Genomic DNA, 27,183 nt, shown 5'->3' with positions numbered 1-27,183 from the left:
ACCTGTTTTGATAGGTGTGTGTGTGTTGACGTGTGTGTGGGAGCCCTGTGCTCTGCAGGACAGGGTAGGATGGCAGCAGCTGCACTGTGGCGTGTCCCAGGAAGGCCGGTGGGAATGCTGGGATTGCCAGCGGGATGCCACATTACAGGATGTGAAATGGTTCCCTTCAGCTCTGAGGAAGCTGTGGATCTCCAAAGCACAGCACACCCCAAAACCTCACCCTTCTGCCAACCTCATCTCTCTCTTCACCACTCCCTTCCCTTTCTGTCCTTTCCAAGAAGCCTGGCTTTTCCCTCAGCCCAAAAGCCCTTTCCCCTCGTATCCCAGTGTGTCAGTCCCTTTTGGTACAGGCTGGTTTAGCCGTTGTACTGCCTGGTCCAGCCTGACATCCACTCGTTTCCCAAAAGGATTTTAACTCCCTGTTCTCTCATAACCCCTTTTCTATCCAGAAAGGCAAACTGGGAGTGCAAGAACAGGTAACGGGCAGCAGCGCCGGCTGCGAGATGTTTGCCTGCACCGTTCTGAGTCTGGCACGTGGTGTTTGGGAGGGGATGCTCACTGCCCTCCAGACGTGGGGTTTGGTGCTGGGGAAGGGGGTGGGAAGTCCCCACATAGCTCTGATTTTCCCTCTCGGCACATGTCTCACTGTGCCCCTTTAAAACTTTCCTTGGGACTGTTGAAGAGCACTCCAGGAATACAAATCACGTCAAATTCTTCCCATTATTTATTTCTTTTTAAAAACTCATTAGGGAGAATGAGTAATTCCTGGCAGGCCTGATGACAGGCTGAGCTGGGAGCCTCCGTGGGGAGCATACCTGGAGCCAGCTGGAGCCCCTGTTCACACAGAGACTGGATCTGACTCCAGCAAAGCTCAGGCCAGCCTGACTTTACTGCTCCCCCTTGCAAGGTGCATTCCTGACCTTCTCAGACTGTGTCCTGCAGGAGGAGCTTCCCTGAAAATCACAGAAGTCCTGGATCCTCAGGAGAGGAAATTTTGAGCCAACACTTCACGTCACACTTTCTTTTGCCTTGAAAATATCTCAGAGTGTCCAGTGTGCCTGGAAAAAATATCTTTAACAGTTTAGTGACCCCACACTAAATAGGGGAAGAGTATTGGGGCTCATCCCTCTGGGGTTTTGCTTAAAAATGGGGTGCAGGGCACTGACCTATGTTGGATTCATCTCTTCCTCCTGTCCCATGCTGGGTCCTTCTGAGATTTTACTATCAACAGGTACCCGAGCACCAAACCTCAGCAGTGCTGGCCAGGGCTCCTGGGGATGCAGCTTAGCCTTGGTGGGGTTTTCTGGGGCTCCTGGGCTCTCACTGCTAAAGTGAGGGTCTGCTTGGCTTCTCCCATCCCAGCATCTTCCCCCCTTCCCACCTCTCCTCCATTGTGACAGGGCTTGGTGCCCTTTGCCAGAGCAGTGGTTTCAGCCATGAATCCTCCTCTTTTTGGATGGGTATCGATCGTTCTGGCGAGCACCTCTGCCCCTCTTAGGTGTATCCTGACTATACCACACCCTAAGCGCCTTTCTGCAGTACCAATGGACAGAATCAGGGTCTGTGCCACAAGACTGAGCAAGAGCCCAGGCACCACGTTGAGAGCAATGGTCAACATCATCTTCCTCTGCCTGAGGATGGGCACCTGTCAGAGCAGGCAGGTCTCGCTCAACCACCGACGTTTGAAATGATACAGCAGAATTTAAACCCCCCAAATGATCCAGCATAAATCCCCAAAACTCCCGCTCCTCTTGTGTGTGGCAGCTGGGAGGGAAAGGGCCCCTTGTGGCAGCCGATGTTGGGTACTGCCACCTGGATCCTCTCTGTGCTGATGGGGCGTCCATGGACACGTGCACATTTGTCACGTTGGAAATTCGGGGTCTGTTGTGCCCTTTCCAAACCCTGGATTGCTCCATCAAAGCATCACTAGGAAGAGCCACACCCAGGGAGTTTTAGGTGTGTAAATTCAGAGAGATTTAGTAGGATCATCTTTTGTCCTCAAATTGCTCATTGATATCTGTCCTTCCCTAACATCTGCCACATATGCAATTCCAGCAGCACAAATTAAGCAATAGTTTGTTTTTTCTCCTGATCCCTTTCTGGGACCGTGTTTGGAGCCAGAGGCAATCCGTCTTCCTGGGAGGAGGTTAATTAGTCTGTGGTATAAACCTGTGCATGCGTCATTCTGTGGAAGGTGATGTTGCATCGTGGTACCCAGTTCAGTGGATCCGTAGGTGTGGTGTTGGACACGGGAATCCATTTTTGCAGAGGGCTGTCCATGCACTGTGGCCTCTCAGCCTCCTTGCTGAAGCCTTCTGTTTTGCTCCAGGGTGATGCTTCCAAGTCCGATTCCGAGGGGGATCTCTTCCCCCGCAGCCTGGAAGAGGAGGGAGGACTTAAGAAAAACTTGTCAAATCCAGCCTGTGAGTAATAACCCCGGGAGGACAGGCCCTTCCACAGAAAGGAAAACAGTGCAAACAGTCTGTCCAAAAGGAAAAAACCCTCCTAGAGGAAACGCTGTAGGTCCCCGTTGTGTCATGCTTGACTTTGCAGCACGCTCGGGGTGGGATTGTGGGATGCAGGCAGGGAGAGACATGATTGCATTTGAACTGTAATTTCCTCACCAAGCCAGAGGTCTGGTCTCCTCCTCTGCTGGAGGAGTTTGGAGAAAGAGGATGGAGGGAGTGGGCAGGAAGTTCCCAGGGTTGGAGCTGGTGGGTGTTTGATTGGAGGTTGAGGGGCAGCAGGCGACATTTTGGGTGTGCTCTCCTCTACCGCTGACACTGATCCCTTTGACACCTGATCCCATTCCTGTTTGACATCCCCCTGCTGGGCTGAACGACCCGATTCTCCAGAAGGGTTTTTTGGCCCACATCCCCCTGATGCTCAGAGCAGAGCCCTTCCTGTGCAGCAGCTTTGCCTCCCCACGAGCAGGCTGTAGGTGTTCCCCCTTGAGGTGTGACACCTAAAACCCGCTTGTGTCTTCCAGTGATGGCCCTGAGCGACCACCCGGAGCTGAAGAAGAGCCTGACCCCGCCGCTCATCATCCACACGGCCGCCACGCCCATGCCCATGCCCAAGAGCGCCGTGTTCGGGGACGCGGCTCAGGGCCACGAGTCCCGCCGGGCCAGCGGCGTCTCCATGGACCCCGCGGCTGCCTACGAGCTCAAGTCCCCGGTACTCGCATCACCTCCTCCTGCGGATGTTCAGTGCGTCCGTGGGGCTGTCCGTCCATCCAGCCGCCCCCGCCGGCCTGGGGCGGGTGACACGGGGCTGATGCGCTCCCTGTCCCTGTCCTTCCCGCAGCCCAGCACCCGCAGCTCCCCGCACAGTCCCTGGCGTGCCAGCAGCTCCTGGAACAGCCGCCGCTCCAGCTGGAACAGCATCGGCCGGGCCCCCAGCCTCAAGCGGCGGGGGCAGAGCGGCGAGCGCAGGTCCCTCCTGTCCGGGGAGGGGAAGGAGAGCTCCGAGGAAGGGGACAGCTCGGATGAGGAGCACTCCAGCCGGGCCGGCAGCTTCAATGGCTCTTTGCCTCACCGCATGGAGTCGCTGGAAACAAAAGGGTCCTTTGACCTCCAGGATACCCTGCAGGTGCCTTCCCTGTACCGGACCAGCAGCATGCACAGCACCAGAACCTCTGCCTCTGAGCACCAGGACTGCAATGGGAGGACCTCTCCGGGTCTGCTGCTGCACCAGCTCCACCTGGATGAGCCCCACCAGGATGGTGATGATGGCGATGATGAAGGCAACATGGTAAGGAAGTGCCACGTGCTCATTTTGGGCTTTTTGACTTGTCAAAGCAAAGCTTGTCCCCGTCTCAGGAGTGCACAAGTGGGTGCAAAAGGGATTAGGTCTCACCATCAACGCCAGACCAGACCAGAGTCAGTGGATGCTGTCAGAAATGGGGTTGGTGTCCTATTAAGTGTTACAGGGCAGTATCAGACGGCTCATGATGGAGACATCAGGGCAGAACTGCCCAGGTTCCACTAAATCGTGCAGAGTGAAGGCTATCTATTTAGTACACATGCTTTTCTGTGTTCATTTTTCCTTTTTTTTTTTTAAGCAAAACAAGTAACTCTCCCTGCTTTCTGTCTGTTATTCAGTTTTCTGCCCCCACACCAGCAGCAGAAAATTTCTATAGACAATGAAAGGGCAAGGCTTGGTCCCCCATTCCCATGGCAGCATTAGTCCCATGGAGATGGTGGTAATTTCAGAGGCTCTGCATTAATTTCCATCTGAAGAGGCATTTCACCGATGAGTGTCTCTTTCACAGGTCCAAAAAGTGGCATTTAGGAAATATTAGCTGAAAAGACTGCAAGTGCAGGGAAGGGATGAGGGTTCCTGATCCTTTTTTCACGTGGATGTTTGTATCTTAAGGGGGAAAAAAGGGAATCTGGCTGCTTTTCCAAAGTTGTTTGCGTGACTGGCAGAGTGGGGCTTGAGTTGGGTACAAGGGTGTCGCAGTTCCGGCTGTCACGTGTCCATTGGGGCCAGTTTTGGAGTGTTTCCTGCTCTTCCCAGGTTACCTCTTTGTTTGATTATACCTTGTTCCCAGATTTAAAAATGTGATGGTCTGATGGGTCATCCCCAGGGGTGACTCTGTTTCTGTTGGGGGAGCGGGTAGGGTTTGGGCAGAGACATGTGATGGTAGCAGGGCTGTTCTGAGAACAGGAAAGCTGCAGACTGTAGACGTGATTTTACTCTTTTGCACGGAGTTTATTGAATGAAAATGGAATTGGGATGATATGAAGGGAAGTGAGAGGCAGCGTTGGCTCCCGAGTCCTCTGTTCCTTACGGGAGGAGAAGGAGAGTTAGTGCTGGCAGAATGGAGTCACTCAGCTGTGACCGCCTTTGCAAAAAGCCATTATCCCATTACATCTCCAGCATGGATCCTCAGCCTGGGATTTTTACTGATTGTCATAACCTGCTTTTTAACTTCCATAAAATAAATTGAATTTGTAAGAAAAGGAGCAGTAATTATTTTTGGAAAAAAACTCCACTATTAAAACTGTTCAAGAGACCATGCTCTTTATTGCTAGCTAGGGATTTTTTTCTCATGCTCCAGCATCTGCTGCTTTTCCAGCTCACCTGGTCCAATCATCCCACCGGTCCCTTTCTTTTTCCCCCCCCAGGATCAAAAGCCAGCAGTCCCCCTTGTGCTGGGTGTGGTGTGATGGGATGTGTCCCTCCTCTTCCAGCCCCCAGCCAGTGCTGACAATGAACTGTTGAATAAGATTTTTAATTTTTATTATCTGCTTTTAGCATAAACTGAGCATCATCCTCTGTGTACTGAGGTCTGGCCATGGAGGGTGTGATCACCTCAATACCCTCCCATGCAATGGTCAGAAGCAAATGAAAAGGGCAAGAATTGACAGAATAGGGGAAATAAATTGTGTCCCAGCCCATGGGATAGCCACAACTGGGACACTTGCAGATGACTGGTGCCTTTCCTCATGCTCTGAAATAAGTCTTCACTGCAAATCACTAAACCAGATGGATCAGAAAATATTGCTTAGATTAGCAAAATGAACCCCCAGGTTGCAGAGCTTCCCTTTGGGATTCCCTCCTGACATTTGGGGGAAAACTTTGCTCCTAAATTAGCCTTGACAAAGTCAGGGAGGAAAAAAAATTGCGTTTTAAATGGAAAAAATGAAATACAGAACTCCCCATCAACAAAAGAAGAGAAGAACTTGACTGTTACTCAGATCAAAGTAATCCTAAATATGCCCTTCTGCATCAAAGCTTTGCATCCCTCCTTGCTGCCTGGATTTGATTGTCTCTGTGCAGAAATTAAGGAAGAGCAAAGGCTTCATCAGGATTTCCCAGGCTCCCCCTATATTAGTGCTGCTCTGCTGCTTTCAATGAGTTTATTCTGAATTCCCATCCCTCCAAGGGGCCAGAATCAGGCCCCTGACAGCTTCTCTCCCCAGAAGCAGGAAACCAGGGTGCTGAAATCTGTTCTTTGTTGTGTCACGGCAGACAAGGAGTCTCTCACAGAGAGAGTGAGCCACAGCCTTCTTGGGTTCACGTGGCTGTGATTGGGATCAGGAATCTGCTGCCAGATCTTTGTTGTTTCCAGCTGCTGGATTTTAGACCCTCTTAGGTGCTTTCTACCCAAATTGCTGAGTGCTCAGAGCAGAAAGTAAGGGAAATATTGAATATGCAATCAGTGTGTCCCCTCCTCCCCAAAACCTCACTGCATTTTGCTATTGCAGCTCCTTTCCCTTTGCCTATTCCACTTTTTCTCTGTGGCGTGCGGTCCAGCCACTCCCAAACCCTCTCAGCCTGTCCCTGTTGCATATTAAAATTAAATAATCAGGTCCCAAGCGCCTCTGTGCAGCTTCCAGCTTGCCTGGAGGTCCTCTGCCGCTCACAGAGCGTTTTTCAGCAGTTCCCCCATCCTTATAATAAATCTTTTATAAATCTGAGCCTTTCCCTTACTCTGAGGAGTGCATCAGTCATCTTTTATTGCCAACTGCCTTTCATCCTACCCTCAGAAGTGCATTAATGTCTGAAATTCCTATTAAAAAAAAAGAAAAACTAGCTATTTATCAGCAGCTCTCATTGCTGTGGGATTGAGGGGCTCCATTCCCACTGCTGCCTGTTAGCACCCAGCATCTTCCCGTGTCCTGGCTCCTGCTGCCTCTGGTGAGGGGTTTGGATGGGCTTACCCAGGGAGATTTTGTCCAAGTCACTGGCAACTGAATTGAAGAGTAGTTTTCTTCTCCCCCCACATCTTTATTCATCCTGTCCAGGTGTGGTTTATGAACAAATAGATGTGATTTAAGCCACATAATTGACGTCTCACTTTGAACATAATGCAGGCTTGAACAGCAATCAGCCCCATTGTCAGCGCTCGGAGCCTGCCTGGACCTCGCTGGGAAAGCCTTGGATGGGGCTGAGGCTGGAAACACTCGGGGTTTATTTCACAAATACCTTACATTTGGCACGAATTAACTGAACTGTGCTGTTCTGCTGGTGGAAATATGGAGTAATTCCTCTGAGTTTAGGTTTCTGGGGATGTACTTGGCCCTGCTCAGAGCAGCTGGGCTGAAGCCCCAGCCGAGCCCTGGTGCTCACCCTTACTGTAACCCACTGAAGAGAGACATGATGGAAGATCACTTTTTGCCTTTGTTATCTGATTTAGCCCATGAACTGCAAGCTGCAACAATTAGCTAAACCCCAAAATATCTTTGGCATTAAGATTGGACAAAAGGAATATAAAGAAGCATTCTGTGCTGCTGACGCATTACCATTCACTACAAATCCCCTTGATAAATACCAGAACTGCTTTGAATAATAGATACTTCTGGAAACCTTCCAGCTCACAAAATGAACTGGACTGAGTCGTAGCTATTACTCCATGTCCAGAGGCTGGGGTAGCAGTCACTGCTCTCACCACAGCTTTGAGCAGACACCCGATTTTTATCCATTTATTTACCTTTGTTAAATCTATGGATAATTAGACTAACCAGGCTGCTTGAAGGGATAACACAACCCCAAGGATGCATGCTCTATTAAATACAGTTTAGAGAGAAGGGAGCAGTTCTGACTCCTTGCCTGAAGCTGGAAAAGGGATGTGAGAACATCCAAGACAACCAAAACTCCACTGGTGTGCGGTGCATGGTCTGTGTGTGTAGAAGTTGAGGGAATGATGGATGGCTGGAGGAGCAGGGTAGAAAGCTTTAACTTTTCTTTTTGTTATTCTAAGTTTTCTTCTTATTTGCCCAAGGTGATTTTCATTTTCTGAAGGGTTCAGGTTGTCACCAAGGGCTTTCATTAAAACAAGCCTACACCAGTTATTCCCCATCACTAATGAGATTCCAGGCTGGGTGTATGTAGAAGGAGAAAGCACTTCCTCCACTCCACTCAATTACCCTAACAAATCCTATTTTTACAGTCCAGAGTACTCCAAGTGCTAACAGTTTGCCTCAAAATGAATCCTTCCTCCCTCTTTCCAAGATGAAATAAATAAAAGTGCCTCAGTCCTGGAACACAGGTGCTCCTGGGGTGTGAGGGTGATTCCTTCACACCCCTCTGTGTCCTCACGGCCCTGAAATCTCTAGAAGAAGCTTCAAAGAGCTCACACAGTCACATTTCCAGGTCTGCCCATCCAAGCCCAGGTGGTAGCAGAGAAATAAGGGTGATGTAAGAGCAAGAATTGGTTTTTATTTATCTGCAAATCACTCTGGTGACAGAGCACACACCAGTCTGTGCATTTATCTTCTGGTGCTTCGATGTGGAAGGGCTGGGGAAGCCCTGGTGTGGTGGGCAAGATGTTGGCCTGGCTTTTAATGGTTGTCCATGCACAGGGTGCTAACACTGCTTTGCCAGTGGGATTAAAGATCTTGACTTTCCTTTGGAGGTCCGTGGATGAGAAAGTGATAAACTTAAGTCAGGAGCTGTTGCAGCCAGGATGAGGCATCCCCTCAGCATCCAATTCTGGATGTCTTTGGTTCACTTGTTGGCTCAGGCTTTTGCATTCTGCCCTCCTGACCTGAAATAACCTTGCAGACAGTCTGTAACACAAGTATGCGTGGCTGAGGATGTGCTGTGGTTTCAAGTAGGAATTAATTTGCAGGAATCGGATGGCCCATGTTCATGCAGGTCAGGCTGACCACAGTGTTCTCTTCTGGCTTTATAATCTCCCATCTAATCTGTTCATGCTGCATGAGGGGCAGACGATCACCGTTGTGCTCCTGGACCAAAACCTGGGCCTCAAATGTTTTCTTCATCTTTCCAGTGGTGCATGGACATGGGGCTTGGCCCAGCAAGCAGCAGGAATCTCTCCCTCTGCTCCCTTTATAACCTCTGACATAAACATTCCATATTGTTTTAAAAAAACCAAACAGAAATACCCCACAAAAATTCCCCAAAATACCTTAGAAAATTCAGGCAAGCATCTGATGAGTATTTGGAGGGACTGAGTGGGTTATCATTCCTTTGGGCAAGGGTTTTATTTATCACGTTTGTCCTCTTGGATAACTGTGTGCCAGATGCAGTTACTGTGCAGAGAAAGAAGCAAGACCAAGCCCTGTGAGCTCACGGGGCTGGCACAGCCCTCATCTGGCTGCCAGAGCTCCTTCCGCTGCCCAGCTGGGTCTTTTTTGGGGACATTATTTTATTTCAGCTTCACTGAGCACTTGAAGACAAGTGTTTAGTGAAAAGCTGCCCCAAGTCCTTCACGTGGAAGTTTAGAGGGTTCGTTGTTTTAACAGCTCTGTGTTTTCCTCCCGCTCTGTACATTTTCCCCCCAGAGCAAAAAGGACCGCATGAAGGCCTGGGTACGGGCACGGCTCCCCACCTGCTGCAAAGAGAGGGACTCCTGGTCCATCTACATCTTTGCCCCTCACTCCAGGTAAGGCAGGGCACTCGGGCAGTGGTGATGTGATAGGATGGATGGTAACGATGCATGCCCTTGTTACAATGGCTCACCTGCCTGTTTATCCCAGATGGGTCTCTGTATGTCAGTCCACACAACTCCCAGCCCTTTCCCTGCCCCAGCATGACATCAGGGTCAAATAGCGAACAGCTGCTGGCTGCAGAGAGCACAGGAGTGTCCAATGAAGACCCATAGCCCAGGACATGGCTGCAGCTTCATCAGGTTCCTCATTTACTTTGGCAGTGATGCCAGTGCTCTGAAAGTTTTTCAATTGGTGGAGTGTGATGAACTTGGAGCAAGGGGGAGAGGTGCAGCATCAAGCAGAAAAATCTGAATTGCCCCGCTGCACACTTCCAGCACAGCAAAGGACTCCCTGACCTCCTCAGCCTGCCTCTCAACTGAACTTCTCTGTCCTCTCCCTTCCCTTTCTCTCAGAGAACACCCTCTCCTTGTTGAAGGCCCCTGGCTCTGCCCTTCCCAGAGCCTGGCCTTGTGGAGCCAGCTGAGCTCCGTGCTGTTCGACGCGTTCCTCCGGACGCGCACCCACGCGCCCGAGGGTTTCCCGTGTTGGAGCCGAGGGCCCTGGACAGCATTCAGGTTCATTCATACAAAGATTAGAGAGATTTTCAGAAACAGACTTTGGGAAATGTAATACGGTATTATAAATCCTGGGTCAGTGTACAGCCATCTGTCACAATAAATAGCTTCTATCCCTTTATTCCGTGTGTGCTCAACCCTTATGGGCTCAGTGGGAGTGTTTTGTCCTTTATTTAAGCTAAACCTGAGCACCAGGAACCAGGTAGGGGGGCAGATCCAGACCTGGCCATGTGTCCGAGTCATGGAAGCAGCTGCCCCATCCCAAGTGACCAAAATCTGCTACAAACATTCCCAGGGCTTGAAATTTGTGGCTCAGTTCCATAGCTCAGGTCCCTTTCTGTTCATACCCCAATCTGCCCTCAGCGTGTGGCTCTGCCAGGGAGGGGATTGGGAGATTGGAGCTCATCTGCTTTGCAAGCAGAGCGCTCGATTCTCCTGCTATGTGTCGAGCTGCTGCGTGTCTCCCCAGCCAGTCGAGCATTAATAGCTAGTCTGTGTCTACTCTCTTTTTTTTCCTCTCTCGACAGATTCCGTCTGATGTGCAATAAAATCATCACTCACAAGATGTTTGATCACGTCGTCTTGGTGATCATTTTCCTGAACTGCATTACCATTGCCATGGAACGACCCAAAATTGAGCCTCACAGCGCTGTGAGTTTCTGAGGTTAAGGTTTTCCTGTGCTCCTTGTGGAGCAAACACCCGTGGCTTGGACTCCACTGCTGTGCACTCAGTCTTGTTTTCTTTCTCTTTTTAAAATGGGAAGGTGCCAACACCCCCTGAGTATCCTTTGAATTAGGTGCAGCAACTCTCCTGGCCCCTACCCCCTCTCCTTTCAAAGCAGAAGAGCAGAGATCGTGGCCTGCAATATATCCAATATCCCATTTCTGGAAGTACAATCAAGGTTTTAACACATGACATAGCATGACATCTGTCTCGGTTTCCTTCTCTGAGAAACCTTCAAACACTTTTCCTCTCTCAACACAATGTTCACTTCTTCCATCTGTTCCCCACAGGCACGTATGTGTGGTGCAAACGGAATGGGGGAAACTGTTCATTTCATACTCTTCTCTCCCCTTTGTGTATCAGCTTTGTTGTGACACCAGAAAACCTGAATTGATGCAGGCACTGCAATGCCAGTTCTCAGAATCACTTTGTTCTCATATGCTGTGTCAGGATTCCTCAAACTAGACCCTCACAGCACCAGCACCCAGCAATCAGAGGGGCAGAATCATCCTATTGCTCTTTTATTTTGGCATAGATTGGGGCTGAGATGCGCTGGGCTCTTGCTGATTTATCACCCAAGACTGCTCATATCACAATCGTATAGAATCCTGTTTTGTTGATGTAGGCGTGTCAGGCTGTTCATTTTTGTGGCTTTTCAATGTAAGACCTTAAAACTGGAGTCTAGGCTGCTCTGTGCCTATTTTAAGCGTTCCCTAGTAGTCCTCCTTACTGTAACAGTTTGCCCAGCAGTCCTTCCCCTAAATCCATTTTTTTTTTCAGTTCCCATGCAGCCATGCACCAACTCACAGCTGCAAGAGGAGAACAGGGCTCCCTGCCAGCTGATCTAGCAGGAGGAGATCACCCTGCTTATCTCTAAATGGGGCACCCTGAGAACCTCCCTTTAAAATCCTAAATGCTTCCTCTGAGCCCCTTGCTATGTCCTCTGAGAGTTACCACTCCCCAAGACTGGCTCCGAAGGAGCTGCAGTTACACAGAGATGAAGGGGAATGGGGTGACACGTGTGAGTTGGAGGAGTCCACAGCAAAGAGCTGCAGCACACAAACCCAGTATTTCATACAGGAGAGGAGGAGCTGTGGTGTCCCCTGGCATTGGGAGAGTGCTAAGAGAAAAGGAGGCAGGGAGTGGTGTGAGGTTTGTCACCATCAGGCTATAACCAAGGGAGCTAGACCATGGCCTGGGAGCTGCAGAGAAGAGGAATGCTGGGCACTGGGGCAGGGGAGCCAGGAGGAGTGCATGCGCCCTGCCTGCGCCGATGGAGCTCTCATCTGGAAACCGAGGGAGTTAGTTTAGGTTGAGTTGTTTAAAATAATTGTTCTTTGCTTCCCTGAGCTGCGGATTTTCTATCTGCTTCAAGCGAGTTCTCTGTCCCTGTCCCAGTTTCAGCTCGCTTATCAGAACAGGGGCTGCTGTTGCGAGCCAGCATGTGCTCCCCACTGCAGAGTGCACGACATGGGCTGGGGAGATTATCCTTCAAAATAGCCACATGCTTGCCAGGCAGGAATGCAATATCCTCAGTCTCACCTCTGTGCTGTTGCTGTTTTATCTCCAGCTGCACAAGCAGGTCCCTATCCCCTCCCTCCTGCCCAGTGCCTGCCCCCCTACAGCAGCCTTTTGTGTGGCAGTCAGCTAACAACGGAGATGTTTCCTATCGCATCTCATGCAATCACACTACAGGTCTAGGACCTAATTAATTATGGATCCGGTATGGAAACAAGCTACTGTGTGGTTCCTGAGTCACTTCCAGTAAATCATGATCTGGCAAGCGAGAGAGTTGCCAAGGTGTTTTGTCTTGTTTAAATTGCATCTCATTTTGAGCGAGAGATCTGCATCTCTTATGGGACTGCTCTGTAGGGAGAGGCAGAAATAAATCCAGAATTGTTAAAAGCAGGACTGGGGCCAATTGTATGTGCTCATACGTACATGCACACACATCATCGTTCCTACAGCCTCTGCCTTCTGCTGTCCATTTCTCAGTGCAGGGAATCAAAAGCTGTCAAGGGATTAGGGAAAAGTGTAATTTATTTAATAATCATCACTAAAAAGAAAGGTTTCTGCTAACTATAGATAGGGAACCAGTCCATGGGCTCATCTGTAATCACTGGCTGCTCTTGCTGAGTGGAGGCACTGAGGAGAGCACGGTCTGGTGGATAGTGCAGGGGACTGGGAAATGAGGCTGTTGGGCTTTGTGCCAGGTTTAGCCCGTGGCTTTGGGCAACAGAATCGACCTTTTGGGGGCAGGTCTCAGCTGGCATAACCCCCCAGAGCTTTGCTGACTTCGCTGGAGCTGTGATAACTCATGCCTGCTGCACTTCAGCATCCCACGGGTCCTCCTGCCTCACAGTTCTGTCACTCTAATATTGACTTAATTTCTGGGAGAAGTGGTAGCTCAGTGATATTTACACGATGCAGTGATGTCTGCAGGTGAGGGGCAGGTAGAGATTTGTCAAGCACGTGTCAAGGAGGGCACATCTCCCTGTTTCCGCTCTGCGGGGGGAGGGTGGTTTGGGGGAAATGAGGAAGGATTTGGAGGCAAGTGGGAGGGTTTGTGGGGCAGGTGCCGGCGGCTGCCCCTGTCCATGGTGCTGACACAGAGCCGGCTACTGGCAGGGCTGAACCGTGCGGTGTTATTGTCTAAATATTTGAATTTTCTCCTCTTTGCGAGCAAACAGTCCAAGGCTTGTTTCAGCACAGAATCTGGAGAACAGTTATCAGCCACCCAAATATGCATGGGGGGATGCACAGCTGCAGAGAGCAGGCTATAAAACATTGTCTCTCATTTTCTTTTTCATAGGAACGGATTTTCCTAACACTCTCCAACTACATCTTTACAGTCATCTTCCTGGCTGAGATGACAGTTAAGGTAAATGCAGGTGGAGGATAATTGTGCCTGTATTATATTAGTTGTTTTTTATTGCGGTGGACTCACATTGCGGTGGACTCACCCTTAGGTCTGCCAGCTGCGAGTGAGGTGTATATTTTCCTCTTCTGAATCATACTCAGATGCCCACCACATGCCTTATTCTGAGCACGTTTTACATAAGAACAATTTCACTGAAGCTGCTCTTGATTTACACCATTATAGGAGCAATGGGATCCTTGAATTCAGCAATCCTGCCCTATTCAGCAAAGCTCTTGAGCACATGCTTAACTTCAACCATGCATGTAAGTCCCATTGTCTTCAACAACTAGTTGTCCTCAACAACCTAAGCTGCTGTGTGCTTTCCTGAGGACGGAGAGACTTAAGCACGTTGAAAAACTTTGCTGGATTTGAGGCAGGAGGCTCAGAAACCCATGGCTGTAAATCTCTCCTGTGTAATTCATAATCATCTCGCTGAAGAATTGCTCTTTCTTTGGAAAGTTTTTCTAGTTTCTTTATCTGCAAAGCTTGTACATGATTGCTTTTGGTCAGCCACTCTACACCTTCTCTCCTGCAGTCTATAGGAATAAAATATGATTGAATTTTTTTTATGCCAGAGGTAAACGTGTTAGGAACAGTTTTGTGCAGGTAGGTTTATCTGCATTAAAAGTACATCAGCTATAAGGGACAACCTGGGATGTTTCTGCAGTGGTATTTTAATAATTCTTTCAGTAGAACACTTTGCTGGTTTGTCTAATGAGGCTTCTGTACTGGGAAGCAAATGGACTCCCAGACTGGTGTCTGTAAATAACGCGTTCTCAGCAGCAACTGAGCTGCAGCAAACACGTTGGATGTTAGTCATGATTTGTTGCAACTTGGTGTCCGGGCAGGTGGTGGCACTAGGCTTGTGTTTTGGGGAGAAAGCCTACTTGAAGAGCAGCTGGAACGTGCTGGATGGGGTGCTGGTGCTCATCTCCGTCATCGACATCCTGGTCTCGATGGTGTCAGACAGCAGCACGAAAATCCTGGGGATGCTGCGGGTTCTGAGGCTGCTGAGGACGCTGCGGCCCTTGAGGTAAGTAGAGGCAGGGGAAGATCTGAGGGATGTAGGATGTGCATGCCAAAGGTAGGGCTGAGCATTCATGCAAGGGAAGGGGCAGACGAGACAAGGGCACAGTGCCTGTCACCGCTGCCATCCCAGCCTCCCGCAGCTCTGCAGACAATGCCGGTCCGCAGGTCCTCTGAGCTGCAGGAGCTCTGGGCCCTCGCTGTGTTTTAGGACCAGCCCCAAGTGCAATAGGAAACTGATCAATGCCTCTTTTGCTCATTAAAACACACATCCCCTGCTATTTGTGTTCTCATTTGCTCTGTGTAAAGTGCAGCTTAACAGCTTCTTCTCCCCCTTTCCTTCAGGCAGTCAGCGGCTTTCGTAACAAAGAAGGAAATTAGTAGCAGGTAGCAGATCATTTTTTAAGGAAGCAGAGACTCAACTGTTGCTTAACCTAGAATGCAAAGAAGCTTTTTTCCCCAGCTCCCCATTAGTTTTACAGAGACATTTACTTTGAAAATGACCCAGACAAGATGAAAACAATTGTCCTGCCAACTTGGCCCCCCAACTCTGCCAGCAGGCAGTATCCACTCTGGTAAGAACCTGCCCAAGGACCAACCTCTTCTAAACAGGCATCTGTTTGTGACCTGTACCCCAAGGCACAAAGGTTTCTCTTCATGCTAAATGCAGTTCCTCTTTAATACCATTGTTGCTGCTCCTGTTATGCAGCAGCTAATAAACCTTCATGCTCAAAGCATCTTTGTGTGCCTGCCATATCTTATTGCTGCTTCCTCCATAAAAAGGTTTGCTTTGAGTCAAGATTTTTCTCTTTCAGAACAGAAAAATGGGGCCCTGCTTCTGATAGAAGATGTTGTTTTACTACCCCTGTGTGAATAACTCTAAATAACAATGGCCATCCCTATACATATATCTTTCAAATATTCTCAACAGCTATAAAGGACATTCTGTTCAGTTGGTCTGTATATGTGTGTTGTGCCTGGTGAGTTTTAAGATGTGAGCTGCTTTTAATCATTTTTCTCTGGACAGCTGGCACCACTGGGGTAGTTCAGCTCGCTCCCCATGTAAGTAGACTGTATTCCTATGTGACTCCAATTCAGACTCTTCTCTCTTTGTGTGGCCCCTGGTATCTCATGTCAGCTGCAGTTTCTGGGGTAGTTTCTGCCCAGTTTTTGGTTGGGTGGATTTGCTCTGCTCCTCTGTTTCTGCTGATTTTTGACGCATGTTAAGAAAACCTATAAAATAACCTAGATGGCTCAGGGTAAAAGAAGGATTGATTTCTCTTCTCTGAACTATGGAATGGAAGTTTCTCTTTTGATGTTCCATGGTTAAATCAGATTTAAAGGGAGACATTTGGGTTGTGCTGATCTCTGCTGGAGTCACCTGTCTGACCTGGTCAAAGCCTTGTATGCTTCTTTGTAGATCTGTGGGGCTGTCTGGGTCTTTTTTAACTGGAGCCTTTCTCTCTAGTCACCTATGTGCATGAATAATCTGCAGCTATGGGTTATAACCCACTCAGTAACTGCAGGCTGGAGGAAGACCTGCCATCTGAAGCATGTGAGGGATTAGGCTCTTCCATTGCTATTGCATTCCTGTTGGTATTTGATTTGTTTTCTCAAGAGAGTATGTGAATGTTTTCAGCCAATGTGCTGCTCTCTACTACAAAGGAAATGTAAAAAAAAGACAGCAACAAGCCCATTCCCTAAATATGTTCAGAATCAGTTCTGTTCTTCCGTAATTAGACTTGTAGGAAACGAAAAAGCAGCCATCAAACTGGGGGCTTTTCAGTAAGTCGTAAATCTCTGCCTGTGGAAGCCCATCTGCCTCCGTGCTGCACATCTGGGCTGCCCTGAGCAGCCTCTGCCCACAGCTGCCCGCGCTGCCTTTGCCGCAGACTCGGCGTGTGGCTCAGGGATCACATCCTCGCTGCACAGCTGGGGATGTGCAGCTGCATCGACGCGGGGTGACAGCTGGGACAGGTGAGCTGAGGTCTTTGCGCACCGTGGCTCCAGTTCCCGTGCCTGGGTGAAGTCTCCCATGGAGGCTGAGCCAGTTTTTCTTTTCCAGGAAGGTGTAAGGCAGAGACCAAAGCAAATGCACCACTCCCACCACAAAGGAGGAAACCTGACCCCTTCTGTCCTCCCTTTCTGGGGGCACTCCAGGACAGGGCTGCAGGAGGTCACCCTCAGTGAGAAGCCAAGCCACAGCTGCGTGTGTCACGCTCAGTTCAAGAGCAGAGACAACCCTCGTCATCTCTGTGTTGCCTTTCCCACTGGACAGCCTGGAAGGGGGATTCTTGCAAAAGATCTCCCTCATTCTGTCTCTGATTTGCTCCTGTAGAAACCACCCCATTGCTTTATGGAGCACACCAACCCCCACATGCTTCTGCCTTCTGCCCAGGCATTAAAAAACTTGACCTGTATGCCAGTCACGGGGTTGTGATTGCGTGATTGATTATCAGCCTCCAAATTGAGTCCATGAAGATTCAAGCCCAGCTTTATGACCAGAATTCCAAAAATAAATCCACAAAGGAGTGACATTTAAAGATGCTTCCATGATCCTCTGATGTTTCAGCCAGTAAAGGGATTGCTTATAAAGTAACATTCCTTCCTAATGCATTCAACCTGCTGTTGTTGGGATCAAGTGTTGTAGAGTCAGATACAACAGAAATCAAAATTGAAAATGTATTTAATGTGGGTGGACTTCAGGGCTGTTTTACTCTCTGCAGAGCCCGGGCTTTGACTTCTAAAGCACACAAATTATTCACTTTTATACTATCATGGTCTAATAGTAATTTCATAACTCTCTTCTATCTATCATATCTATCATCACCTTTGCTAATTTTTTTTAAATCTGTGGAGGAAGATCTTCATTAATGTTGATCTGTTGCTTCATCTAAGTACTAATACTTCTTCTGAGAGCTCTCATCAGGAAGGCTTAATGTTGGTAATGAATCCAACTGGGATGAGGTTGGCAGTGGGTTTGGAGCATCTCACACCATAGGTTTAACAGCGTTGGGAATGCTCAGACCAGAAGAACCAGGTGGAATTAGAGGGATTAACATTTCTTCACACTGAAAAAAAGAAGAAAGAATGTCTCATTTAAATTTCCCTGTTTATTATATGTCTAATGCAGACTGGAATTGTGCTGAATGGAAGCTCGTCAGGTCTCCTGTTCTTGCACAACTGCAGGGCTCCAAATCAGCCACATCCTTCAGCCATAAATTGCAGGGGTGTGGGTCAGATAATAAGATTTTACAAGCCTGGTAGCAGCAGGACCTTGGCAATACTGATGAGGTGTGGGGATGCTGTATGTTGACATATTGGAGGTGATACTAATAATCTGGAAAAGCTGAGAATTTCATTGACACCTTAAGAGAATTGTCAGACTCTGGAGAATATCAAGAATCTTCGCACAGACTTGCCTCAGTGTTGGATCAGGCCCTTAGTCTGAGGCAGCTCCAAGGTCTGAAGGTTTCCATTAGTAAGAACTATTATTTTTCACAATTTTTTCAAAGTCTTTTCTCCCTGTAGTGCTGAAAACAGCACTGGCATGGAGCTAAACTGTGGCAGCTTTTACCCTAATGCATTCTAATTTGAGGAATTCCCTGGTTGATCAAAACACTTGAAGGAGCCAAACACTGCAGTTTTTCAGCCCTTTTTTTCTCAACACACACGACTTTGCAAAGTCAGACAAGTAACCTCCTATTTTCCCTCTCAGCTGGATACCAAATAGTACCTTACAGGGGAAATCACTTTATTATTTCTAGAACAGCATTTCTTAATAACTGTTGGAGAAAATTATCAACTTTAAACTCTGGAGACTAAATTCCTTCCTTGTTCCCCAAAATTTAAGGATGCTCCAGAAGTTCAGACCATAGACTTCATTTTAGAAGACTTGACTTTGGTTCCATCCTGCATGACAATGGACAGAAGTCCATGACCCCTAAAGGCAGGATCCCTAAAGGCAGGATCCTTAAAGGCAGGACCCCTAAAGGCACCGAAGGACCTAACTTACATTGAAATAATTGGAATTGGGTTGCCTTCCTACTTCTGAGAACGTGGCTTGCCCTCCTTCCGTGCCTCAGTCTCCCACCTGTAGTTTGGCAGGTGTAGCATTTCACCCAGGACTGTGTGAGGGATGTGAGGGGTGAGGAGCTCTTTAGTCCATCTGAGGAGCTGGATGAGATGTTCAGCCTCAGTCTGTCCAGCCCAAGGCTCGCTTTGTGCACTCAGACACAGCCTGTTAGGCTGCATTACCTGGCTCATTGAGTCAGGCACACTGAGCTGCTCTCCAGCCCCTGTTTGCTGGCTTGGGCTCAGCTCTCAGCCCCGTGACAGCAGCAGTGAGGTCTCCAGCCTGGGCTAATCCCTCTGGGCAGCTTTGGCAGCCCACGCTGACCAGTCCCCACACTGCTCATGGGGCATGCAGCCTTCTGCTCCCTCAGCCATCTCACCCTCCAGCTCCTTCCCTAAAACACCCAGATCTGAGCATCAGGAAAGCTGTGGTGTCTGAAATAGGGAGCCACAGCACCTACCTGGCAGAAATGTCCAGCGTGAGGAATAGCAGCATCTGCTCTTTGTGTTTCACTGGTAAGAGAGTGGATAAAAATACCACCATCTGTTTCTTTCTGAAAGTGATAACTGATGAGTTACCCTTGACATTTTGAGTAAATATTTAACCAGGAAAAAAAAGGAAATCAGCTTTAGCTTCTCAGGATATGGTTTAAAGCCAACAGTTTTGGTAAGAGCTGCTGGCCGTGCGTTGAGCACTGCAGGTCACTCAACCTGCAGGCTCTGGGGCAGGAGAGGGAGGGTGGAAGGTTGGCTGTGGTCCCAGCTGAGGCCATGCATGGTGGGAGTGTGGATGTGTCCATGGGGACCTCTGCTGGGAGCACCATGCCCGGGAGAGGGAGAGTAGGAGAACTTGGAGCCTGTCCAGGCAGCAAAGCTGCAGCAGTGCTTCAGGTGGTGGAGGCAGACTTGGGGAGAAATGGGAGAGGTGGTGAGAGCACTCCCGTGGTGAGAGACCCAGGCAGAAACTAGAAGGTGGGGAAGTTTGGGGCACATTCAAGAGCCAAGTGTTCAAAGGAGTCACCAGCAGCACCCAGAAAGGCACAGGCACTCCCCTCCTCTGACTTTCACAGCATTTAACTGCTTCTGACTTGTGCAAGCACAGTTTCTATGGCATCAGTACAAACTGATTTACAGTGCTAGTGAAATGCTTAATTCCAGTTGGCATCAGGAGGAGGGAGGCATGTAACCTCTTCAGATGCCTTTCTTGGTCCCTACCTTCAGGTCAGTGAGGCTGAATACCTCGTTCATCTTTCCCAGCATGGTGAGATGGCTTCTCTAAATCACACAAGACTTGTCCTTTCCTTGCAACATTAACCTTGAGAGTATAGTATAGTTTCTACTTATTTTCTTTTTTTTCTTCAGTCATGAAGTCCACATTATTCTTCTTCAACTTTCTGATATGATCTAATCTTCTGTTATGAAATTCTGTGTGATACCAGACAGACAGGAGCTACAGAAATTAGGTTAGATGCTTCTGGTCCTGCCAGTGAAGTTCCACCTGGAGGACAGCACTGGTTTAGAACTGAGGCTGTACAGTGGGTATAAAACAGAAATTGTGATGGTCTGAGGGGTAGCTCAGGTCTCTGTATATAGCAGCACTATAAGGACACTACAGATTATTTTTAAAGATAAGGAGTGGTGAAAACTGGCACAGGTTGCCCAGAGATGTGATAGATGCCCCATCCCTGGAAATATCAGGGGCTCTGAGCAGCCTGATCTAGTAGATGTTCCTGCTCATTGCAGGGGGTTGGATTAGATGACCTTTAAAGGTCCCTTCCAACCCAAACCATTCTATGATTCTGTAATTGCTGGCATGATGTGCAGGCAGATGTGTAAGAGTGGCAGCTCCGTTTCATCAGGTGTCTTGCCTAAATCTGTATAGGAAGGGACAGTGGGAGGCCCTCTCTTTGCAGTCCTGAACAGGCTACAGGCGTGAAAGTCTGTGTCTGAGGATGGCCCAAGCAAAGCAGCTGATTTTTCTGGCCTGGCTCCTTGTATGTTTTCTCTTCCTCCTCTTCATTTATGCAAAGTTGTGTGTATTAGGCAGAGACCCTTCCCTCCAAGACCTCCATAACTTCACAGGTCAGTCTTCCAGAAGTGCTTTTTCCATCATGATTTTTGAGTCACTTTTCAATCCAAAAAATTTTCTAATGCTATGTTCTTCATGTCCTCTATCTTGATAGGAGGCAAAACCGGGCAGGAACCGGACTAACAGCTTTTGTGCTTACTTACCCCTGCAGAGTCATTAGTCGAGCCCAAGGACTGAAGCTGGTGGTGGAGACTCTCATGTCATCCTTGAAGCCCATTGGGAACATTGTGGTCATCTGCTGTGCCTTTTTCATAATCTTTGGGATCTTGGGAGTTCAGGTGAGTCCTCGTAAGCCTCAGCACTTAACCTGAAAGTGTAACAAGCCCCAGATTTCCCCCATGTCTGGGTATCTGTACGCATGGCACAGTGTAAGCCTTTCTGAACTTGAACTGATGTCAGGATGGATGGGGTGTCCCTGCTCACTGCAGGGAGTTGGACTAGGTGGCCTATAAAGGTCCCTTTCAATCCAACCCATTCTGTGAGTCTATGATCTCCCCTCCGCCTTTTTTCTAGTTACAAACTGATGGGGAAATAGAAACTCAAAGCTGAAATCATTGGCTCGTAAACTCCAGAGAGACCTTGACCTGGAGATTTGTTCAGATTCTGACAGTTTGTGTAACTGAGAGCTTGCAGAAACAAAGATTTCTGAGTCTGTTTCCTGCTGGCTCTGCTGGCAATATCCTCAGTCCCAGGAGTGCAGGAACCCAGGGGAAAAGTGGCAATTTCCAATGCACTTGGTTTCTCATTACCTGGGAAGAAGAGATTGCTTCATATTAATATTCTGACATAACACTTACTTCTTTCTGAAGTTTATCTGATCTGTCACAGCCATCTTTTGGAAAGCAACTCTATTTGGCTTTGTTTTGGAAAGGTGTCTTATATAATATTTTACTCTAACATACTGCTTAAATAATAAATACAGCATTGAAAATAAACAGGAAAGAAAATCATGCCATCCATAACCACCTCAGAAGCTAGATTGGTTTAGCATTACAGCATAACAGCATCCATCCATTATATTAAACGGATTCATAAAACTAAGCATATCCCATAAAACAATCTAACACTCAGACATGGGAAAATTTATGCCAGACAACAAAACTTGCAGTATGCTCTTTGAATTTCATCCCTGCTAATTGCAATACTTTCCCTGGTGACTTGCAGCCTTACGTTAAATTGTCATGACTATTGATGTGGTTCAGTGGTAGATACAAGCAAGACTGATCCTGTATTTAGGATGCAAAATTCTCAGTTAATATTTACGTCTAATTAGGTGTAAGATGAGGCTGGAGCTATTTTCTATAAAAAGATGATCTCTCAAAGTTACAGTTAATTTTTCCATTTAAATATAAGCTGGGGATCAAACTAGAGGTTTTTAATGCTGTTAAAATCCAGACATTGAAGTTTCTAACAGCGTGTCCTCTTAGCAAAACTGTTTTGGTTGTAGAGCTGCCCACGTGTGAATAGTCATTAATATGATACAAGAAAGAGGTGGATAAAGCAAGTCTTGTAGGAAACACTGGGTCTTTTCCTTTCACAAGTGCCAAACCATGAAGCACTGACAGGGATCAGTGTTTTTGCAAATTGGGCTTTGTATTTCCAAGCCCTGTCAAGAGCCCTGTTACTGCTACCACATGTGTGGCATTACGGTCCAGCTCCCGGACAAGTTATATTTACAGACAGTGTACTAAACCCAGTTATTTACCTTCCTGCTTAATTAAAACTTTTCTCTGTGAAGACTGTATCTCCCCAGTCTGCCTTACCACAGATAGTGTTTCTCCACGGTAAGATCAGGGAATACTTCTTGCATCCAAAAATTCTATGATTGTGTTGAGCAGTGATTAATTTTGCATGCCTAGAGACCATCTTCCTGCTGTTGATTTCTGAAGGAAACCCATGGAGTAATGTGTGGGTTTATCTTGTTCGCTATTATTTCTACTGATATTTGTCTAGAACAACAGATCAAACCCCATCGGTGTCTCTTCTCTGTATACCCAGGTGGTGTTTTAAGGAGCCTGGAGAGCAGGTTGCCATTTCCCCCCCTTCCCAGCAGTAATGTCAATAGCTTCTGTCAGCCAATAAAGCTAGATTTGTTGGCTGTCTCCTGGGCTTTGATACCATCCATCCTGCTAGCATCAATCACCCTGTCTGAAGCAGTAATCATCCCCTGACACTCTCTGTTCCATGTGTGGGAAGCACCAGGTCTAGAATTAAGCACGTGGAGGCTCCTGTTCCTCATGCAAGTATAAATCAGGAGCTGACTCTCCAGGAGTTGCATCTCCCCTGACTTAAAACAAAGAAAATAAGCTCAGGATCAGGTACCTAGCGCCAGCTGGGCTTGGCTCCTTAAGCTGTGCACAGGGAATATTTTCAGTGACCCTGCACAGACTGCTGGGGCACAGCACCCAGGATCAGAGAACAAAGCAGGACTGACAGCAGTCTTGATTCAACACGAACGTCACTCCCAGGGGCTCATCTCCCCTCTGAAGTGTCCCCTTGTGACCTCTATGAGCAGAGATTATTCCATCACTGGGCCTCTTTGCTGCTGCCTTTTCTCTGCTGACAGAGGGCCCCTGTTACACTTCATTTGTGGTTAACTGGGCTGAGAGTCACCAGAGTTGTTCCACGTGTGGTAAGAAGCCATTAGCTGGTCTGGGCTATTGGCTGGGGCTACACTTGAGCTGACAACCCAGGAGCAAAGGCCTTTAGACAAATCTCAGATCACTGAACCAGACAGCGTATTGCATGAGGTGGATGCCCTAAACGATGTGAAATCATGCATTTGCTCATTAGGTGCATACTATACAGGTTGCTCACTCTTAATAACCTTCATGAATGAGGTCAGTTCCCTCAACAGCTCTGCTTGGTGTGGGCTGTGCAGAGAACCCTGGAGAAATGCCCATCACCTGTGTAGACTGAACCCTGACACTTCCTCTCTTCTTTGCGTGTTTTGCAGCTTTTCAAAGGCAAGTTTTTTGTCTGTCAGGGGGAGGACACCAGAAACATCACAAATAAATCGGATTGTACAGAAGCAAGCTACAAATGGGTCCGGCACAAGTATAATTTTGATAATCTCGGCCAGGTATTAATAGAACAGTAATCTGCTTCTTTGCTCCTTTACCTCCTTGACTTAAAACCTGTGCATTATTATCCCACGGGATTTTCTTACAGGGCACTGCCAGCCGCAGTAAATATTCAGTTCACATACACAGCATTCTGTCTCTGTAAATCCCAAAGGCAGTGTTTCCAACCAGGCATACACTTCTTTTTGGAACAGAACAAGCACATGTGGCTTCGTGGAGCACTTAATTGCTTCACTGCTACATAACAAACCAAATATATCTTGCAGAAGGGCTTGTCTAATAGAGCCGGACATTTTCAGCCATCTCTGCAACGCAGACTTATTTTAGCTGTGTGGTAAGAACTAATTAGTTGGGAGCAGTAGAGACCCGGAGGGAGGAAATGAAGCCACTTTTGTCTTCAGCACTGTGGTTTCCGAATTACTGCTCATTGCTGAGCCGGGCATTGGCATTGATAAGTTTTGCTGCCAAGAGAAATCTTGATCATCAAAGTGTCCCGTTATCAGACAGGTAATGACATTCCTCAGGCAGGAAAGGGCGCAGAGGAGTAAGATGTTACAAGTAAAAGAGCTTTAGTGCAACTGTGCCTAACTTTTTTTCCATGCATTTCTAGGCCCTGATGTCTCTCTTTGTCCTGGCCTCCAAGGACGGGTGGGTGGATATCATGTATGATGGCTTGGATGCTGTGGGAGTCGACCAGCAGGTACAAGCTGCAGCAGAGCTGTAACAAATGACTTGTCAAAGGTCAACACATTTTAGCTCTTGTTTTGCAAAGTACTGTGGGCTTCCACAGTGAAATGGCGTTATGGGGTTAGGATCCAGGGTGGCATTTAATCCAAGTCGTGGGATGTGATGAGGAGTTCAGCAAAAAGTCTGGATTTGTACTCAAAATTTTCCCTACAGATTTTGCAACATGACTGGTGTAACTTGCATTAGGAGAAGTGCACCTCTCAAAGGATGGTTTGACTTTTTGAGCAGTTTGGTCATTTCAGGAGAAAAGAAGTGCTTTGTGTAGGTGGAGGTTTTCAGTGAGGGACTTACAGTAGCTGCAAAGGATGCTGCTGTCATTTTGGCACAAAAGAGGTGGTGCTTCTGTCCTCAACACACATTTTAGGAGCATTCAGTTAAAATGTCTCAGAACGCTCTAATTTTCAGGAAGAGCAGGGCAGCCTGAGCTCCCTGAAAGGGCCATGAGTTCTGTGAATGGCACAGATGTATCAGTTTGCTCCCATTCTTTTTTTTTGAGGTTCAGTTGAAATTTGCCTTCCTCCACTTTGCAGCCAGTCATGAACTACAACCCATGGATGCTCCTCTACTTCATTTCCTTCTTGCTGATCGTGGCCTTCTTCGTCCTCAACATGTTTGTGGGGGTGGTGGTGGAGAATTTCCACAAGTGTCGGCAGCACCAGGAGGAGGAAGAAGCCAAGAGGCGGGAGGAGAAGAGGCTCCGCAGGCTGGAGAAAAAGAGAAGGAGTAAGGAGAAACAGATGGCTGGTCGGTAGTCTTTCCACATCTTTCTGAGTCCTGCTTGACCTTCCACACAATCCCCTCCTCCCTCCCCTCCCTGCCTCGTGTCTGGTGATAATTCTTCTCCCAAAAGCATGTCCAGCTATAAAATTTGCATGAAGGAAATAGTGTCATTTTAGGCTGAGCAAGGAGCCAAGGAAGCCTTTTTAATGGCTGCGTGATTTGCAATGACCTTTCCATTGGAGGTTATTTAAATTAAAAAATAATAATAATCAGACCTGGAGCTTCTTGGATAGCAGAGCTCAATGTTACACAAATAGTGACAATTGCAAAGATCAGCAGTGCTGGATGGCATCATAAATCTGAGTCATGAGCACTGCTGCTGATAACCAGATTCACTATTTGGTTTATTACAGTCTTGTAATGCCACAGTGATGTTACCTGTCCCATTTATCAAGCAGGTTTATTTATTGGCACAGTAGCACCACGGCCATTCAAGAATGTAATAAAATAATGGAGCCATCTCATTGTAGTAACGCTTTAAAACTCCTTAGAGAAACATATCAATGCATTTGCTTGAGAAATACAGATTAGAAGGAAAAAAAGAAAACCAGACAAGGAGAGTAACTAACTAGACAAAATAGTGCTGGTGTAAATTGAACCCAGCTCCCAAATGGATGTGCAAGCATGCAGCCCTGCCTAGAGGAGGCCCTACAGGTGAAACGAAGAAAGACCCCCTCTGCCAAAAGTCTCCAACCTGATGTTTGTCTCTTAGTCTCTTTTCGTTTTAATGTAGTTGAATAAGTCAGAAATAAGTTAGCCAGAGGCCACAGGTCGGAGGTGCTCTTCTTCTTGCATGCTCTCTCTTCTGACTGAACATTCTCCATTGCCCTTCCTGTCCATGGCCTCGCACTTTCCCTCCCTGGTCAGTCCGCCTGCTGCTCTCTCCCTGTCCTCTTTCACTTCTCTCTTTGACAGACTTCAGGACTGTTTAAAAGGCTGTCTGATCAGATGCTTGTTTCCAAAGCTGGTGATATTAAGTCTGTTTTATTTTTTAATAGCCTAAGAGGTGTTTAATAGCTGTGACAGGCTTAATCACGGAACCACGTTACCACAGCACTGCCTCGGCCTCTCTCAGTTCAGCACTTACCCAACCATTTCCTTTGGTCACATCTTTCAGTCCCATGAGCTTCACAGGTTTTGTAACCACTAGGATGTGTCACACCAGCCTCTGGACATCAAACTTGGGTTTATGCCGAGAGCCTGGCTCCCTCACTGGCCAGTGGAAAGATGGAGGCTTCCCTCAAGAGCGCTGGAGGACACGTTAGACTGTTCTCAGTTAAGTGGGATACAGATGGAAAGAGTCTTTTTTGGTTGTTGGGTTTTTTTGGGTATTTTTTCCCCCTCAAGAAAATGCCTAGAAAGCTCTTTTGCTTAGTCCAAGTTCCCAAGCACAGTTTCAGGCTGATGAGTTAGAAAAGGATTTTAAAGGCTGGATAGAAAGATCGCTATTTAAAGTTGCAGTTTTGGAATGCAGACATTTCTATAGAAGAAAAATAGTTGTTTAGTTATTATTAATTACCTTATTTATAATGCTAGAGGAACTAGATGAAGAAAAGATGTAAGTCTGGGCAATTTCCCAGCGGGAAGGAATCACAAACCATCCTTGGAGATACAGTTATTCATTCAGTGCTATGAAATGCCTAATTAAAGAGGCAATAAACAGCTATTTTACTGAGGATCAAATATTGCTGAGTATTCAATCGCCATAAAAACCTTTCAAGAGCAAAGTATGAAGTCCTCCAAATTGCTTCAGAGCAGTTT

At 47.5% G+C, this 27,183-nt stretch overlaps 1 protein-coding gene across 27 annotated transcripts in view; it reads left to right on the top strand.

Moving 5' to 3' along the window:
- CACNA1G (calcium voltage-gated channel subunit alpha1 G) overlaps positions 1-27,183 on the top strand; it is a 146,504-nt gene that overhangs the window by 86,367 nt on the left and 32,954 nt on the right. For 12 of the 27 annotated variants that reach the window (XR_006016725.1, XR_006016726.1, XM_042032425.1 and 9 more), the window contains 11 exons: positions 450-476; positions 2,330-2,423; positions 2,990-3,753; positions 9,258-9,358; positions 10,507-10,630; positions 13,516-13,584; positions 14,472-14,656; positions 20,964-21,090; positions 23,769-23,894; positions 24,506-24,595; positions 25,173-25,386. Coding sequence is in view for 25 of the 27 variants with exons in the window: in XM_042032425.1 (XP_041888359.1) it covers positions 450-476; positions 2,330-2,423; positions 2,990-3,753; positions 9,258-9,358; positions 10,507-10,630; positions 13,516-13,584; positions 14,472-14,656; positions 20,964-21,090; positions 23,769-23,894; positions 24,506-24,595; positions 25,173-25,386 (1,921 nt within the window). In the remaining 2 variants the exon portion in view is untranslated. The remainder of the gene's footprint in view (positions 1-449; positions 477-2,329; positions 2,424-2,989; positions 3,754-9,257; positions 9,359-10,506; positions 10,631-13,515; positions 13,585-14,471; positions 14,657-20,963; positions 21,091-23,768; positions 23,895-24,505; positions 24,596-25,172; positions 25,387-27,183) is intronic. The other 15 variants (XM_042032435.1, XM_042032441.1, XM_042032440.1 and 12 more) reach the window with 5 other exon arrangements.

The sequence above is a fragment of the Corvus kubaryi genome, unplaced genomic scaffold (genome assembly GCF_017639235.1).
Source record: "Corvus kubaryi isolate FWS band 111438036 unplaced genomic scaffold, C.kubaryi_AGA036_p1.0 37353, whole genome shotgun sequence".
Lineage (NCBI taxonomy): Eukaryota > Metazoa > Chordata > Aves > Passeriformes > Corvidae > Corvus > Corvus kubaryi.
This window is presented reverse-complemented; position numbering and strand designations above follow the sequence as displayed.